This window comes from Octodon degus, unplaced genomic scaffold (genome assembly GCF_000260255.1).
Source record: "Octodon degus isolate 3935 unplaced genomic scaffold, OctDeg1.0 scaffold00001, whole genome shotgun sequence".
Classification (NCBI taxonomy): domain Eukaryota; kingdom Metazoa; phylum Chordata; class Mammalia; order Rodentia; family Octodontidae; genus Octodon; species Octodon degus.
Genome location: NW_004524577.1, coordinates 281,579 through 299,032, shown reverse-complemented (window position 1 = coordinate 299,032; position 17,454 = coordinate 281,579). Strand labels below are relative to the sequence as shown.

At 42.5% G+C, this 17,454-nt stretch overlaps 1 protein-coding gene across 1 annotated transcript in view; it reads left to right on the top strand.

The window, feature by feature from the left end:
* Dnah3 (dynein axonemal heavy chain 3) overlaps positions 1 to 17,454 on the top strand; it is a 188,169-nt gene that overhangs the window by 162,302 nt on the left and 8,413 nt on the right. The window contains exons 54-61 of the mRNA XM_023701788.1: positions 2,682 to 2,907; positions 6,652 to 6,896; positions 8,432 to 8,548; positions 11,521 to 11,675; positions 12,323 to 12,490; positions 13,944 to 14,086; positions 16,228 to 16,432; positions 17,177 to 17,314. Coding sequence (XP_023557556.1) covers positions 2,682 to 2,907; positions 6,652 to 6,896; positions 8,432 to 8,548; positions 11,521 to 11,675; positions 12,323 to 12,490; positions 13,944 to 14,086; positions 16,228 to 16,432; positions 17,177 to 17,314 — 1,397 coding nt within the window. The remainder of the gene's footprint in view (positions 1 to 2,681; positions 2,908 to 6,651; positions 6,897 to 8,431; positions 8,549 to 11,520; positions 11,676 to 12,322; positions 12,491 to 13,943; positions 14,087 to 16,227; positions 16,433 to 17,176; positions 17,315 to 17,454) is intronic.

Genomic DNA, 17,454 nt, shown 5'->3' with positions numbered 1-17,454 from the left:
AAGAAAGAAAGAAAGAAAGAAAGAAAGAAAGAAAGAAAGAAAGAAAGAAAGAAAGAAAGAAAGAAAGAAAGAAGAAAAGAAAATCAGTACCAAAGTCCATTATTTCATTGGGGACTGTCAAATGGTGATATTTTATTTTTAATTCTATCATGCCCTTTACATTCATTAGCTGAAAATCTTGTATGCCAACTCTTTGGTTTTCTCTGAATATAGTTCAAACAACATAGGTAAGGTATATGCTTCTTTCTCTTTATTATCAGCATTCAGAATATTGAAGTAATGTCTTAGTAAGCTCCAAAATGAATAATAAACCACTAAGATTTTCCTACCTTTGTGAATACATGAATTTTAACATGTTAGGTGCTTCACATGTGCTAGTGTTGTCTATACTGACCTTCTTCTTGGTGCTCAAGTTTTTCAATCTGTGGCCTGTGGGAGTGCCACAGACCCACGTACTTTCCACATATCCTGAGGAGGTTTTCGCAGCTTCTTCACCTTCTAGAACTACTTTGTATTCCAGGCTCATCTTGTACATTTCTTGCCCCAGACCTAGAAACAAACAATTCCTGAAGGAACCCAGGTCCCTTAGCAGGCCATGGTGCGTGGACAACCTGCCTGGGTGTGAAGGGCACTCTCTCCTCCTGGACAGATCACTGGTGTGAGCCCTTTCTATACTGACTGTCTCTGTCTCTACCTATTCTCGTAATTAGTGATTTGAGGTTTTTTGTCTTCAAATGGCTATGCTTTCCACTTCTGAAAGTTTTGTTTTGTTCTAAATCCGTGCACATTTTAAGTAAGATTCTGAATTGTATTATGATTTATATTCCTGTTTTACTAATTTTCAGATGGCCTGATTTTATAGTACTTTTCAAAGGCTATGTTAGTTTGCTAGGGCTGCTATAACAAAGTAGTAAAGACTCATAGCTTGAAGTTTGTCTGTTTTCTTATAGTTCTAGTGGGAAGAAGTCTGAGAAAATGTGTTAGTGCGGTTGGATTTTCTTTTTTTTTTAAATTTAATTTAATGTAATTTTATTTTATTTTGTATTTTAGGGAAGGGTCTACATGGTATTCAGGGTCTCACTACTAGATCGGATTTGTAATGATCCACCTGTTTACAGCCTCCCAAGAGCTGAGGTTACAGGCACACGCCACCCGCCCAGTCTTAGGGTTGGCTTTTCTTCTGAGGCTTCTCCCTTTGGCCGTATCTTCATATCGTCTTTCCTCTGTGTGTCTGTGTTCTAATCTCTTTTCCTTCATGTTCTTTTGTTTTCTCCTCTTTCTTCTCCTCAGACACCAGACATAGTGGATTAACCCCAAGTCCTCATTTTAGCTTAACTGCCTCTGGAAAGACCGATCTCTAATTGCAGTCACATTCTGATAAATGGAGATTAGGTGGTCAGTGCATGAATTAGGGGGGAGTGGAGCGCGTTCAGGCCATATGTAATCCTTGGGGTATTCACTCTGATTGTTCTGTATGTTGTTTATTTCTTATAGTGATGCACTTTCTTTTGTAGTTTGTATTTTTATAGTGAGCTCACAATAACAAAGGTGTATTATTTTGGAAAGTCTTATGTACGCTGGGTTTGGGAAGTGATGCAACAACTTTGCCTACGCAAACACTGGTGCCCCAGGGACCATGACATTTTAGATCAGTGATGGCAAACCTTTGAAAACTCTCAATGACAATCAACAGCTTGCTTTCACACACATGCCATAGGTTTGCCACTATTGTTATAGATTAATTTTATGGGAAATTTCTCATCTAGGGAATCCCCTCCCACAGGCTATGATAGATTCATATCCCTCATCTGCGTGTAGCATGAACTTAGTGTTTTGATTTCAGAGTTATTGTTTATTTTTTCCACCCAGGCTCCAGGTTAGTGGAAAGCTTCCACATTGCTTCTGCAAATTAGTAATTTTTGTCCTTTTTACCACGAAGCACAGCCCTTTGTGGTCCCTAACTTTACACATGAGTCTCAGTTCCAGGAATGCAAAGCTAGGTTTCCCATGGACATGAAGACTGCACCTTCTAGACTAGTTAAATAAAGTGTGGTATTTTCCAGTGGTGAAATATTATCTTAACCATGAAAGAAAGGGTGTTTATATAGCATGTACTGATATAAGAAAGAGCTATAAGGTACATGGCCAAGAAAAACAAGCAAAATACAGTATTTTACAATTCATTAAGTTTAATAGTATACATGCATATATTTAAATACATAAAATTTCTCTGAAGAGATTAAAAACCTAATAGCATTAGCTATCCCTGAGAAAGAGAGATGTGAAAGGTACTGACTTCACTGTAAAAATGCTATTTTCCCACTCCAAAATAAGCTTGTTAGGTTGTATATTCAACTTCAGTTTTGAGTTTCCTCTTCATTTTTGGCACCAAAATATTTTCCTTTCTGTTAAACTCTAATGTTTTTATTTTCAGTTTGCACAGCGTTTCATATCAAGAACATCTGTGTTTAAAGCAAAGGGAGGGGTTCATGGTAGCTTCTTCTGCCACCCTGTCACATGTCTAAGGCTTTCTCAGAGAGACGTTTATTTTGCAATTAACAGAAGCCAGAATTTTTTTCTGAAACTAAAATTTTAATATACCTCCCCCTTTGTGTTGTGACTGCTAACCCCACTCTTGCTGAGCTCACCTCTCTCAAAGGCTCTTTTCTTCCTGGTCTTAGGCCTGCTGAAGTTTGCAGATGACTTTGGTATGGGAGGTGCCAAGACGCAGACCATTTCTCTTGGCCAAGGCCAAGGCCCTATAGCTGCCAAAATGATCAACACTGCCATCAAAGATGGGACCTGGGTGGTATTGCAGAACTGCCATTTGGCTACAAGCTGGATGCCTACGCTAGAGAAAATCTGTGAGGAGGTCATTGTTCCTGAGAGCACCAACATGAGATTCAGGTGAGAAGCTGTCCCACTGTTGCCTGTCTCTGGGCCCCACCTGACAGATATGCTGGGAGCTGGGAATGCAAAGATGACAAGGCACAGTGCTGCATGAAGAAGCCCTTGGTCTAGTGGAAGACAGTTAATGGATGAATAATGTTGATATTGTGTAATTCCTGAGGAGCCATGCAGCACAGGAAGGGGGCAGAAAGTGATAAAAGGTCTGGAGGCCTGGGGCTGTGAAAGATGAATAGGAGTTTGCCAGGAAGGACATTCCATTCAGAAGGGTAGCATTTGTACAAGAAAATGATATATTAAGGAATACTAAAAAGTTACCTTGCAGTTCTGGGGTATATGCTCTAAGAGGCGGTCAGGGAAAATAATAGCAGCCATGTCTAGCAAGGCAGATCAAATGTCAGCAAGACTAATTTGTAAAAATTATTTGTCAAAAAAATTATCCCTGGCAGCCTAGGCACAAGTTGTCATTCTTCTAGCCCATATTTTTGGGCTCTGTGGAATTGGAAACCGTTGTTTTCTATGAAAGTTAAAGCCCAGCAAAGCTGAACCTTAGTTTTTGCATTCACAAAACAAAGAGAACTGGATAGAATTTAAAGCCCCTTTCAGAACTCAAGTGTTCAGGCATTCTCGTATTCTAGGCTATGGAATAAAATTGGTCAGTGGGCCAATCCAGCCTGCTATCTATTTTTGATATGCTTACAGTATTTTTTTAGACAGAATCTTTCTATGCAGTTCAGGCTAGTCTTAAACTTACCACCACATAATTCAGGCTGGCCTCAGTCTCACAGTAACCCTCTTGCCTCAGCTTCCCAAGTTTTGGGATCACAGGCATGTGCTGCTACATCCAGCTTTTAACTTTAAATATTAAAGAGTAATATTTTATGGCAAATGAACATTATGTAAAATTCAAATTTCAGTGTCTATAAATAAATTTTTATTGAAAACACCCTTCTTCATATATTGCATGAACCTGCTTTCATGTTACAAATAGTTGAGAAAGATACTATATGAGCTCACAAAGTCTAAAATAGTCATGATTCTGTCTTTTGTGAAAGAAGTTTGGTGACTCTTGCTTTATGCAAGAAAGCTTGCTGATTATCTTCATTTTGTTCATGATTTCTTGAAAACAAGAAAATATTTGGTGCTTATGCAGAAACTCATTGATTTGTATTTGTGGAAGACTTCCAAAGGAAAGAGTCCATTAGTTCCTAGGATGTTGTTTGGTTTGGAATGCTGACTGGATTCACTGACTACTGCCTCCACTGCCATGGACAGGACACTACATGAAGAAAAAGCTATTCTTGCTAACATTCAACATGGTCCTAACATAAAAGTCATGAGCTCAGGTGCCAACAAGCTCCAGGCATATAAAATAAGTGACTACACTTAGGCAGGTGCAGAGTCTAGGGCTTGATCGCCAGACTGCTGGTCCAGCCCCACCCCCAGGGCATGCCGAGAGGGCGATGGGAGACTGGGCTTGGTGGCACGTGCCTGAAATCCCAGTGCTTGGGAGACTGAAAATAGGTGGGTTAGTACAAGTCTGACCTGTGTGGGGAGGCCCTGTAGACCCTGCACTAAACACATTTTACAGAGTGACTGAAGAAGGAAGAACATGAGAAAGAGCCCATCTTCAGCACAAGAGCAGTCCGCATGGGTAGCTGGTCTCGGCGTCGGGCAGTGGGGAATGGCGCCTGCCCTGTACAGATGGGCACTTGCTACTTACTGCGACGTAACTGTTGCCATGCAGGAAGGCAGGCCTCTTGTGATCAGATTTTCTGATGACTCTAAAGAGGAAGTGGGAAGCCTGAATTGTTAAAAAAAAAAAAAAAAGCCCTTGATTTTGAAAAGTTGGCGAGTACTTCAAAAATACAGTGCAGTATTGTGTGCGCATGTGTGTGTGCGCCTGTGTGTGTGCACATGTGAGTAAACGGTGTGAGCCAAGCATCGTCCATCTCCAGCTGAAGTCAGGCCTTAGGCCATCAGTCTGTGAACTCTTATTTCTTTTCCCAGCCTTGGGCCTGGGCCACAGCCACCTGTCCACCACATCTGACTGGGTCCTGTATCGTTAAAGACCTCTCGCATGGGCTGGTGAGATGGCTCAGTGGTCTAAAGCACCTACTTGGAACAAGCTTAGCAGAGCACAGGGACCACGGTTCAATCCCCCAGCACCACATGCCAGCCAGCCCCGCCCCCTGGTGGGCTGAGCTGGCCACACACACACACATAAATAAATTAAAAAAAAAAAAAAAAAAAAAAAAAAAGACCTCTCGCATGCCCAGATCCACCTGCTGGAAGTCTCTCCGATGTCTAGCAAACAACTGTGGCATACATGTAGTTTGAGTTTGGTAGGAAAAACAAGTTGATGGAAGTTTGGAGTGTGATATGCTGAAACGTTAGCCTTATGGGGAAAGTTTTACATTGTATCTCCTTCTAGTACTTTCATGACATGTACCAACTCCCCATGATGAATGTAACCGTTATGTCCTGCAAACATGTAGTGTGAATACAAATTTTAAAACCAAAGCCTTAAAAGAGAAAAGAAACTCTTTTACATATATTCCCATTACTGTGGGCATACTTTTAATTTTAAATAAGTTCTCTATATTTTCAAGAACGATTTTCAATACCATTTCCTATTTGATAAAAATTAACACCCTTTTTCTCTAAAGGCCCGAATGGTAACCAGCTTAGTCTTTGCAGGCCATATTATCTGTGTTGCAGTGCCTCAGCTCTGAAGTTGTAGGATGAAAGCAGCCATAGATGAAATGTAAATGAAAGGAGACACACATGTTCCAATAAAACTTTATTTATAAGGGCTAGCGAAATAGCTCGGCAGACAGGCACCTGCTTAGGCAAGTGCAGGTACTAGGGTTCGATCCCCCGCACCATATGCTGCACTGGCCCTGCCCCAGGCATGCTAAGCCAGCCACCAAGTCCGGGCCTGGCAGTGTACGCTTGTAAGCCCAGAGCTGGTGAGGCTGAAAACAGGAGGATTGCTAAAGTCTCAGCTGCGTAGTGAGACCCTGTACCAAATACATAAATTAAAAACAAAACAAAACAAAAATTTTATTTAAAAAAACAGGTGACAGGTTGGATTTAGTTCTCTGGTCATTGTCTGCCATCTTTTCTCTCTGCCATTTGTCTGGCTCCCTTTAACCTACCGAAATCTCTTCTTTCCATGGGCCCCACAGCTCATTATTTCTTCCGTTTATGATTTTGATTTTATAATGCTTAGTATGCTAGTACCCATCTTTATCCCTTGCCTGGCTCCCAATTCCTCCTCTAGCAAGAGCTGTGAGCATCTGCAGCAAGTGTTCCCCGATCCATCCATTCTCTACGAGTCTCTCAATCCAGTGGACAATCAAAATTAACTGGGAGATGTATTTCCTCCCTGGTAAAGGGGTGGCAAATCTTTCCTTAAAGGTGGCTATGAGAATTGACAGAAATGAAGGACAGAGTAAATCCTAAGCCTGAGTTTTACATCCAGCAGTACTTAATAAATGGTAGTAGTCAGGCGTGGTGGCACATGCCTGTAATCACATTACTGGGGAGACAAAGGCAGGAAGATTCCTGTGAGTTTGAGACCAGTCTGGGCTACATAATGAGTTCAAGGCCATCCTGGACAAAGAAAGACCCTGTCTCAAAAATAAATAAACAAAATAAATGGTAGCTATTATTTTTGTTATTTTTTTTCAGTGTAACTTATTGCATTGTTCTGAACTCTTGGGCCCACTGTTCTTCCAGACTCTGGTTAACCAGCTATCCATCAGAGAAGTTTCCAGTCAGCATTCTCCAGAATGGGATCAAAATGACCAACGAGCCCCCAAAAGGGCTCCGGGCCAACCTATTGCGCTCCTACCTCAATGACCCCATCTCAGACCCCACGTTCTTCCAAAGTTGTACAAAGCCAGTGATATGGCAGAAGCTATTGTTTGGCCTTTGCTTCTTTCATGCCATCGTTCAAGAGAGGAGGAACTTTGGACCCCTAGGTGAGCTGCGACAGCGTACCCGGGTGGCCTACGGAATGAATGATCACAGACAGGTGCAGGTCTGATCAGAGGAGTATGTTCAGGCTTGCACTTAAATGGGATGGCCAGTAAAATATAGTACAAATATGTCTTATTTGCAAATATGTCCCTGCTACTACCAGAGTTAAGCTAAATGTGATTTGTGATTTATCTACAATTAAATTTTCAATGGTTGGTTTGTATTTTTATTTGCTAAATCTGGCAACCCTATAACTAGGTCAGTGTGAGTGTCAGGGAAAAGGTGACACTCCCAAATCAGAGGTCCCCTCAAGCAATAGGATAATGTGAGGACTGCAGTCTCTTGCTTTTCGTAGGTCTTTGTTTCTTAGTCACAACGACTATCCTCCTGGGACCTGTTACCAGGTAACTTATAATGTTTTCCGCAGCTCTCTCTACATGTACATAACAATGAAAGCCAGAAATATACCTGAGACATTGTACCTCTCCTAAAAAATAAGTGATTTATATATTTACTAATGTAAGTTATTCATGGCCTAATTAATGAGCAACTAAATAATCTTTTTAGAATAAATACAAATTCCATATCATCATGATGTTCAATTTGGATTCCTTTCTCTTATCTGTGGGTTGCCTTCAATTCTAATGACTTGGAAATGACCAACTTCAGAGGGTTCCTAGCAGTCCTCCTGGCGGGGATGAGAGGACAGTTATCCTCATGGTGATTTTTGCTGAGCACCCGCTCCCTTTCCTTCTACCTCTGCACACGAGCCAGCCCCAGTGAGCTCCCCAGGCCTTGTCACTCTCACACAGAGGACAGAGGAGTCTGGCAGCCCTGTGCATCTGGATTCCATGCATTACCTTCTACCGCCAGTCTCCCATCCATGCCAGAACTCTAGAAACCTATGCAGCAGTTAGGCTCTCAATAACTATGCTGTTGTGTTTTGTTTTACCAATGTATGAATTTATCATTTTGTTATATTTTAAATTTTCATATGGATTTTTAAGAGAAAATTAAACTATTCTGTTAAGCATTAACATCCCCTGTTAGGCCTAGGGCACACAATTTTTATGTCACTCTCCAGCCCCTGTGGACATTTATCATTAACTTGAAAGTGTAAGTGACTATCCAATTCTCCCATAAGTTCAAGGAAGGGAATTCTCAAACATAGCTTCACCCTGTTGCCCAATCTCAGCTACTGCTCTCAGCTATGCTTTAGGGTTATGTCTGGACCTCTGTGCAGACAGTATTCCAGCCAGGCTGAATAGTTTTTCATTCCATAAATCCCAAGATGTTAACGTCCTCCTTAACAAATAGGAAGACCCATCAGAAAATTGATTTTAGAATGTTTTCTTGGGCAGAATGGCTCCCACACTAGCAGTAAATGTCAAGGTTAATAGTTGGCCTGGTGCTCAATATTTACAGGCTGAAGGAGGCTGCTGATCCATAATGATGCTTAACCCTACCAGCTCATTCTCTGAGTGGAAATTAAGAGCTCTCAGCACTGAGGCCTCTAATTCTTCTCTGTCTCTTGCAGGTTGGAATATTCCTTATGAATTCAATGAGTCTGACCTAAGGATTAGCATGCGGCAGATCCAAATGTTTCTCAATGACTACAGGGAGGTGCCATTTGAAGCTCTGACCTACCTGACAGGTACTGATGGGAGAAGCCCTGCTGCAGTCAACCTCCACCCTCCTGCTCTTTTGTTCCTGCCTCTATTCACTTAATCCTTCCTTTCTCCCTTCCTTCCTCCCTACCTCCCCTCTCCTTTCCTTTCTCCTTCCTTCCTTCATTGAACTTATACTAATATTGGTCATCATACTGGACATAGGAAAAAACAAAAACGTTGAAAATTTAGGTATATTATCTACAGCCAACTGGCTCCCAGTCTATAATGTAGAAAAATATAAATTTTTTAAACAATTCATTAGCAACTTTTTACTAATCACTCACTATATTCTAGTAAGTAATATGGGAGAATTAAGATGTATAACACTCGGTTCCTGTCCTCAAGGAGTACATAGTACAATCCAACTCAGGATGGAAATAGGTGTAAGGTGTGTACTAAATGAATGAGATATCATGGCCAGAAGTCAACTGCAGCTCAGTAGAAGGCCTTTGAGATCATACAAAAATTCCCTCCTCAGTTCCTTAAAGAATTTGCCTGGACCCTTTTCCCCAAGCAGTGACACGTGCTCTACGCACACGAGGAGCTTAGCAATCTTCTGAGCTCCACCAGGGAGACTGAGGCGTTGGAGTAATGGTTCTGAGCCATGTGCTAGGCATACCTGGCAATGTGCAGAGCTACTTAGAAGTGAACAGGAGAACACTACAGCCTCTGATGGCAGAGGCCAGGGGCGCTGCTAACCTTCCATAGTGCGGAAGGCAGCCCCACACAGCACAAAACTATCCAGCCCCAACCACCAGTGGTACCGAGAAACCTGAATGACAGTGATGACATCCAGCTGTACATGGCTACACCAAGTGTACCTCAGTCCAGTTAGACCCAAACCCCAAGTGCCACACAGCACAAGTTCAGGGGATCTTCACTTGGGAAAGGGACTGCTTCTGTGAAGGAGGCCACTTCCCTCTCATTCTCTGCCATGCACCAGGCTCCTCTCCAGACCACAGAATGGGTGCAGGATTGGAATGTGGTCTTCAGCAAAGACTGCCTGCAGGCCATAGGGCAAGCTGTCCTGCCTGTGCCACCCAGCTTGAGGACAGTCCTTTTCCAATTGTGCCCACCAAAATAGACTGAGGTGACAGTCTCCAAATCTCAGGAGTAAAAGACATTAAAGTCCATTTCTGTCCCAATCACCATGTCTAGCATATCAACAGGGGTCTCTGCTTATTATAATTATCGGGTATGCATTCAGTAAAGGCTCTACCAACCTTTATTGCCACCATCTCAACAGATAGTTATGTGGTCACTGAAGAGCTCACACCAGGATTTAAATATGCAAGAACTCATCACTTGGCCTCACATCCTCTAAGGGACCTAGAGGAGAGTAACCTTCCTATAGGCCTGGAAGGAAGGAAAACTCAGATCCAGGTGATATTTAGAATACTCCTGAGGAGTATGAAGACTAACTGAGGAGGCAGACTGCATGTACAGAGAGGCTGTCAGGTTGGATGATCAAAGTCATTCATTCCTAATCTGGTACCCTGCCCTGCAGCAGGGACAACAGAGATCATTAGGAGTCTAAGGCATATCTTGGCTCCTTTGGGAGTTTGTGCTCTTGATAAAAAGCAAACCTGAATGTAGCTATAAAGAAAGGACTGTCTTTTTAGACATGAAACCCAGAGCTGAAAGGGGCCCTCTCAGGGAAGACTCACTGATGAGGCAGTGGCAGTGGCTTTGTGTCATGACTCTGGGTGCCCCTGTGCACACCACACTGACTTCAGGGGCAAAGCCACTCTTTAATATTGTACTTTGGGTGCTGTCATAAACCTCCTTACCACTGAAACAAGCAGTAATGTTCAAAATGAAGTTTGCTAATGGCCTGGAGTGTCTACAGATAGAGCTGCAGAAATACAGGTAAGTTGGCCTGAGGTCAGGCGGCTTCTGTAGGACTCACATTACTCCTTACGCACTTCCTCTGTTCCCTTAACTAGACCTCCTGGATTCCTCAGCAAGATATGGAGACACCACTAGGTCAGAACTGAGAGAAACAGAGGCCTCAGTGTGATTCTTACTTCTTTGTCCTGTCTATAACCTCCCTTTGTCTGAAATGGTTAAAGTTGAGAGTATGCTTACCATTGTACACACACACACACACACACACACACACACACCCCATTAAAGATCACCTAGTGTGTTGACCCCAACTACTAAGTATCAGGTGACAGCCACATATTTCAGTATTATGGAATCTAGACCAGTTAGAAAATGCATCCCTTGGTGGTGGTACATCGAATTTGGTGTCTCCTCCAAAGAATTACTTAATTCTTTATGTAGAAATATGAGTGTAGACATCCGGATCTCAGAGAATGATGTTAATGATCAGGTGTGGCATGGGAATGGAGGACATGATATCTTAAAACTACGTATAGGAAAATCTCATCTTTCTAAAATAAATGTATTTGTCATAGCTATAGTCAAATGGATGGTTTTATAGGCTAACTGTGCTAAGCGCTCTACATGTGTTATGTTGGTAAGTCTTGACCACAGCACTGTAAGTTGGGCACTGCAACTGTCTCTACTTTCTGATCAATGAGGAAATGCTACTCAGTGGCAGAGCTTAAGCTAGAAGTCGGGATTGTGCTATTCCCAAATCCTTGCCCTAAACACAGCTTCATAATGCCTTTCACAGATATGTCTGCACACACACTGAAGCAAAATGTCTGGAAACTGCCTGAGTAACAGCAGTCATCTTTCATGGAATTCTTACTGATTGTATTCTTTTCTCTTTTCTAATTTTGAATATGGAAAACATGTATTCATCCCTAACAACCATAATATCAAAAGACCACCTCATTTCAAGCTGAACATGGCATCAGTAACCCTGTGTCCTTGGACCACCTCATTCCGGAGGGCTCCTTGGCTGGAAGAATCCCATTTCAACCTAATAGCCAAGTTCACAGTGACCTTTCCTTCTCACCTTCTTGTCCTGTTGGTTCTCCAGGAGAATGTAACTATGGAGGCAGAGTGACTGATGACAAAGACCGGCGTCTTCTCCTGTCTCTTTTGTCCACATTCTACTGCAAGCAAATCGAGCAGGATCGTTACTATCTTGCTCCTGGAGAGACTTACTATATCCCACCCTATGGTTCCTACCAGGTAATGCATGAAGGCCTCAGAAGCCTTCATACAGATAGGGTGCAGGGTGGCCAAAAGAGCCCAGAGGTGGCCATAGGCTTCCTTACTTGGGTCTTCAGGCTGTTTCCGAAGGCCGTCAAGGGATATTTTCCTGTATAATGAATGCTAGGTTTTTACTCAACAAAGTGTTTTAAGACATAAGGCTCATCTGGGTTGCTGGGGAAGGAGAAGGGAAGATGACAAAGATGAAACTGTGGTAGTGAACCGGCTAACAATTGCTTATATTACCTATTATATGCCAAAGTCTTATTCCTTTATGACCTCACTTGTCTTCCCATTTACAGATAAGGAGGCTGGGCTTTCAGATGACTAGCTCCAGATTCCACTGCTGGCTAGTGACAGAGCTGGGATCCAGCCCAGTTCCATGTAACTCCAAAGCCAAGACAACTAGGGGAACAAAGAGAGTTGTGGGAGGGGGGCATCTCTATTACTTTCATATTCTTTAGAAAACTCTGTAGGGAGTGCTTGGGGTATGTTCACACAGACTGGAGTGGGCAGTACAACCAATGCAGTGTGATTCCTGTTCAAGCTGGACCCAGCCAAACCCTAAAGCATCTGTTTGACCGCAGGGGTCCTCCATTTACACCAACTGAAGGTTTTCTTTCCAGTCCTATATCGACTATCTCAGGAACCTTCCCATCACAGCCCACCCAGAAGTCTTTGGCCTCCATGAGAATGCTGACATCACCAAGGACAACCAGGAAACCAACCAGCTCTTCCAGGGGGTGCTGCTGACCCTCCCTCAACAATCTGGAGGGTGTGGCAAATCGCCTCAGGTAAGCAGACTCAGAGGAGGAAACAGCATTCACTTTCCCAGGCACTTCCCCATCTAGTGGGCATACAATTGTGTGTGATGACAAAAAAAAAGCTGAAAAAAAGCTGGAGATTCAAAATGGCAACTATTCCTGTGCAACTTTCATGATGTTTTGTATCTCCACATATTACCTATACTCATATATTTAACTATTTTGCTTAAAAACATTTTTTAAGTTGTACATCAGAATTATAAATAGAAACTCAATAAAGTCATGATAGGTACAGAAGGAAGGAAGCAAAAATGGCCAGAAGAAAGAGAGACAGGGAGGGAGGAAGGGAAAGTTAAACATTAAGTTCTTCCCTGATGGCCTTGCTAGGCAAAGCCCGAAAATCAGTAAGAGTTAAAGTTTAAATTAGTACTAATCTAAAATATATATATATATATATATATATATAAATTAGTACTAATCTGAGATGCTCTATCGGAGAGGAATGAAAAAAGAAAGGTGATCAAAATTTGAAAATAATAGTTTTTTCATCATGAATTCAACATTATTTATGTTGTGTCCAGAAACACCTAAAAAAATCCCTCTGGGTTCTCTAGCAGTCCCTGTGTATGCTTTGTGAAGACCCGACTGGTCTTCCTGCTCATATGTAATTACAGACTATACACCCTGGGAAAGGAAGTAATTGGCTCCAAGTCCTTCGTATCAGAGGCAGAGCCCGACCCAACACCACATCTTGTCTGTTTCTGCCACTCTTTTTCCTCCTACCTGTTCCTTTCCTCTCTCCACCTGCTAAGTTGCCTCAGGTTCTGCCCTTCTCCAGTGCAAGTCTTGCTTATTGAATTTCTTGATTGGGCTTATAGTGCCCTAAGTGTTACTTGGTATGAGGATAAATCAGCCTGGCTGGTATACCAAATGGAGGGGTGGACATTCCCTACAGTAGAAAGAAGGAAAGGAGTATGTTTCATCCTCTCACACCTGTGGACTGGCAGCGCTCTCTGGCTTTCCCACATCCAGCCTCTACTCATCACTGGTACTCTGGGCCTGTCCTCTCTCCTCCTCGGCTAAGCCCACTGCCAAGGACTTTTCTTGTTCAGTGCTGGGAGTGACCTGCTACCTTCTCAAGTAGCACTGGCACTGAGTTTCATCAGTAGCAGGCACTGGCCGTAAGAAGCTTGCTGTGACAAGATTCTCACCCCAAGGTTGACCTTAGGACAGGAAGTTGTTTTTGCCACCTAGATGAGCAGAAATTTCCTGCCTGGATCTAGATGTGAAGACAGGCCTCTTACTGCTTAGCATGTTAATTTTGGGACAATAGAGTAATGTCCTCCCCAACACTGGCAGCACGACGCTCGTCCTCATTTTCCCTGGGAGCAGAACTGGCTTCTGTAGGAGTTTCCAGGGAGGTTGGCAGAATGTTTAAAAAGATGTTCATCTTATTTCTCATTCACTTATTTTCTGCACAAAGGAAACTGTTGAGGAGCTGGCTCAGGATGTACTCTCCAAGCTTCCCAAAGACTTTGACCTGGAACAGATCATGAAGTTATACCCTGTGGTCTACGAGGAGTCCATGAACACTGTCCTACGGCAGGAACTCATACGATTCAACAGGTAGGCTGGATGATTTCACTTGCGTACTGGACTTGGAGCAACATGAGGAGGAACTAACATGTAGTAGCTGAGATAGGCACTTGGTAAGTATTGCCGTGTAGAGAAATAGTTTGCTCCATCCTTATGGAAAGCTGTACACAGGCCAATGCCCAGCATGTGTTGGCCCAGAATTGAAGCATACCTATTCACCCTCTCTCATTCATCCACAATACATCTACAGGTAAAAGAAAAAAATCAGAACTACTCTTATTGAGCTATTAGTACAAGATAGTGTTTTAAGCAGTTATGGTTCTTTCAAATCATGCATAGTCTTTTGAAATATGTAATTACTAATCTATCATCATGGTACAGATGAGAAAACTCATTAGGGGTAATGATCTATAGTCTTCATTCATTCAATCAGACACTAGACCTAATCCTTCACTTCTAACCTACTCATCTTTCCCTAAGGTTGCTGGAGTTCCTCCATGGTAGTGGCAGAGGCCTTTCCTAGTCTTTGCCACTGGCTATTGTAAAACAATACTGGGATTCAAAAGGGTAAAGTAGCTTGCCAAAGGCATATAGTTACTCAGCGGCAGAACTGAGTTTGAACCCATGTTGTTTGATTCCAGAATCCAGGTACTTACTAAGTAAAATAAGCGTAAATGTAGCAAATGGCAAGAAAAGTTCATCCCATTGCTTTTCCCATAGAGGTGAGGAATTATAGACTGGCCACTGAGTCTCACGTCCTTCTGTTTTCATCCCTTTCACTCCCCCAGTTATGACAACATAAAACTCAGTGAGATCACCTGGCTTTGGTTTCTAAATAGTCAAAGAGTTATCAGACTACATCAGTCAGATGAGGAAATTGAGGCCCAGAAATGACAGTGGTGTCATGAAAATCTCAAGTGACTCAGTGCCAAGTAGGCTTAAAACTCATCATTCCTGCCCCCAAATCCAGGTTGCTCTTTCAGCTACTGTGTTGTCACCTTCATTGGCTCATTGTTCACTTTTCAGGCTTGCTCTGGAAGACAAGCTGGAGAAATGTCATCTGGGCATTCCTCCACTTCTGTAGTCTCTCAAGTCAACAGGCACTTGGCCATATGGGAGGCAAAACAAAAATGAGGAATAAACCTAAGATGAGGCCACTTCTGCTGTGAATAAGTTGCCCTGGCAGAATGGGCTGCAGGCCTCCATCATCCACTCATAAGCTAATCCTCACACTTTCTTCCTCTGCCACTACACAGTCCTCTGTGGTCACTAGAGCCCCTCTTTAGTGGTCACAAAAGCCTTCCTAGTCTTTACCACTGGCCACTGAATACAGGGGGCAGGTAATAGCCAGGGGGATATATATAATATATATATGATAAAGTTAGTTATACAGTTGATTCTCTTGGCTTCTTGAAGGGAAAGTTTTGAACTAGTTTTTAGACAATGTTTCATGCCCATATTTTTTATTTTGAACAACTATTGTGAACATAACTATATGCAATGTGTTGATTATTGTTAAGCTTCTACTAGGCTGTTTTGAAACTGTTATATTATTTTTACTTTTGTCTATTTAAAATGTAAAACAATCTAGAAATAATGTTTCAGCAATCAGTTAAATAAAATGGAGCATTTTGCAGTCATTGGATAATTTAGGTCACTTATTTATTGAATTGGAATGATTTCCCTATTCAGATTAAAAGATTACAAAAGAATAATATAGGATGACCCTATTAAAATGACTTGTTTATATAGAATCAAATCTAGAAAGGTAGTAGGACTGGGGAGATAGCTCAATGGTCTAAGTGCCTGCCTGACAAGAACAAGGACCCGAGTTTGATTCCCTGTACCACATGCTGTGCCAACCCTGGAACTCTAGGCATGCAGTGCTAGCCTGTAATCCCAGAGCTGGGGAGGCTGAGACAGGAGGATCACTATGATTCCAAGCTATGTAGTGAAACCCTGTACCAAATGAATAAAGATTTTTAAAAAATAGGTATCAGAGTTATCTTTAGGTGGTGATATAATTGGTAATTTTATTACTTCTCAATTAGCAATGTTTATTCATTAATCCTTTAAAAGGAATCAAGAAAAAAGGAGACCTCGAGTTAGTGCATTGGGATAGAACATGGCCTCTGGAAAGCCAGGCTTAGCCAGCTCCTTTTCTCTCACAGGCTGACCAGAGTGGTTCGCAGCAGCCTCATTAATCTTGGCCGGGCCATCAAAGGGCAGGTCCTGATGTCCTCAGAGCTGGAGGAAGTCTTCGACAGCATGCTCGTGGGTAAAGTGCCAGGCATGTGGGCAGCCAAGTCCTACCCATCACTGAAGCCCCTGGGGGGCTACGTGGCAGACCTACTGGCCCGCCTGGCTTTCTTCCAGGTACCTGGGAGTCAGGGTGACTGAACAGGGTAGGAGGGCTGGCAGCCACTGTAGAAAACTGACCTAGCACCTTGAAATGGCCTTTCCAGAGGTGGAGATGGGAGAGGGATGTTGGAAAGACCCTGGAGAGATTGCAGTCTACAGAGACAAAAGTGGAAACTAGAATAAGTGTCACAAACTGATGGTGCACAGGATAGATTTGGCCAAGGGATATGCTTTGTTTGGCTGCCTGGTAATTTAAAATGTTTTGATCTAACATGTAAACACTGGACTTTTATATATAAAAATCTGGATGTGGGGCTTGGGTATATAATCCTGGTTGAATTTTGACTGGCATGTGTGAACTCTGAGTATAATCCCCAGCACCCAAAACAAAACAGCAGATGTTTCCTGAAAAAGAACAAAACAAAACAAAGCTAGAAGCCTTGAAACAATGTGCCTGCATTTGGAAAGTGCAACTATTTCTGGAGAAGAGTGGCTGTTGGCTCAGTTCAGACAAGAGCTCTATTCTCCTCGGCCCCGGATGCCATCACTCTCTGCTGTTACCCAAACCAACTTGTACCTGCGCTTTTCTTAAAGTAGAAACATATTTCCTTATACTTTTATTTTGAAAGTGGGAAAATGTAAGTTAAATCAAAAAATAAGAAATAGAATATTTATCTGTGGAACTCATTTACATAGTCTTCCTTTGAACTATCTTTGATGGGTTATTCATTTTGAATTTTGATGTCTATGCCTCTACAGGAATGGGTTGACAAGGGACCCCCTGTGGTCTTTTGGATCTCTGGATTCTACTTCACGCAGTCGTTTTTGACTGGTGTCTCTCAGAATTATGCCCGGAAATATACCATCCCCATCGACCACATTGGATTTGAGTTTGAGGTAGGATGCTTTGGGTTGGAAGAGCACAAGGGATCAACCAGAGAAAGCATTACTGCCTATGTCCCTGTAAGTCCAAAGGTTTGAGTATGTTAAGGTCTGCATGCTTAGGACCCAGTCCTAGCCCAGGTCCGGTGAGTGTG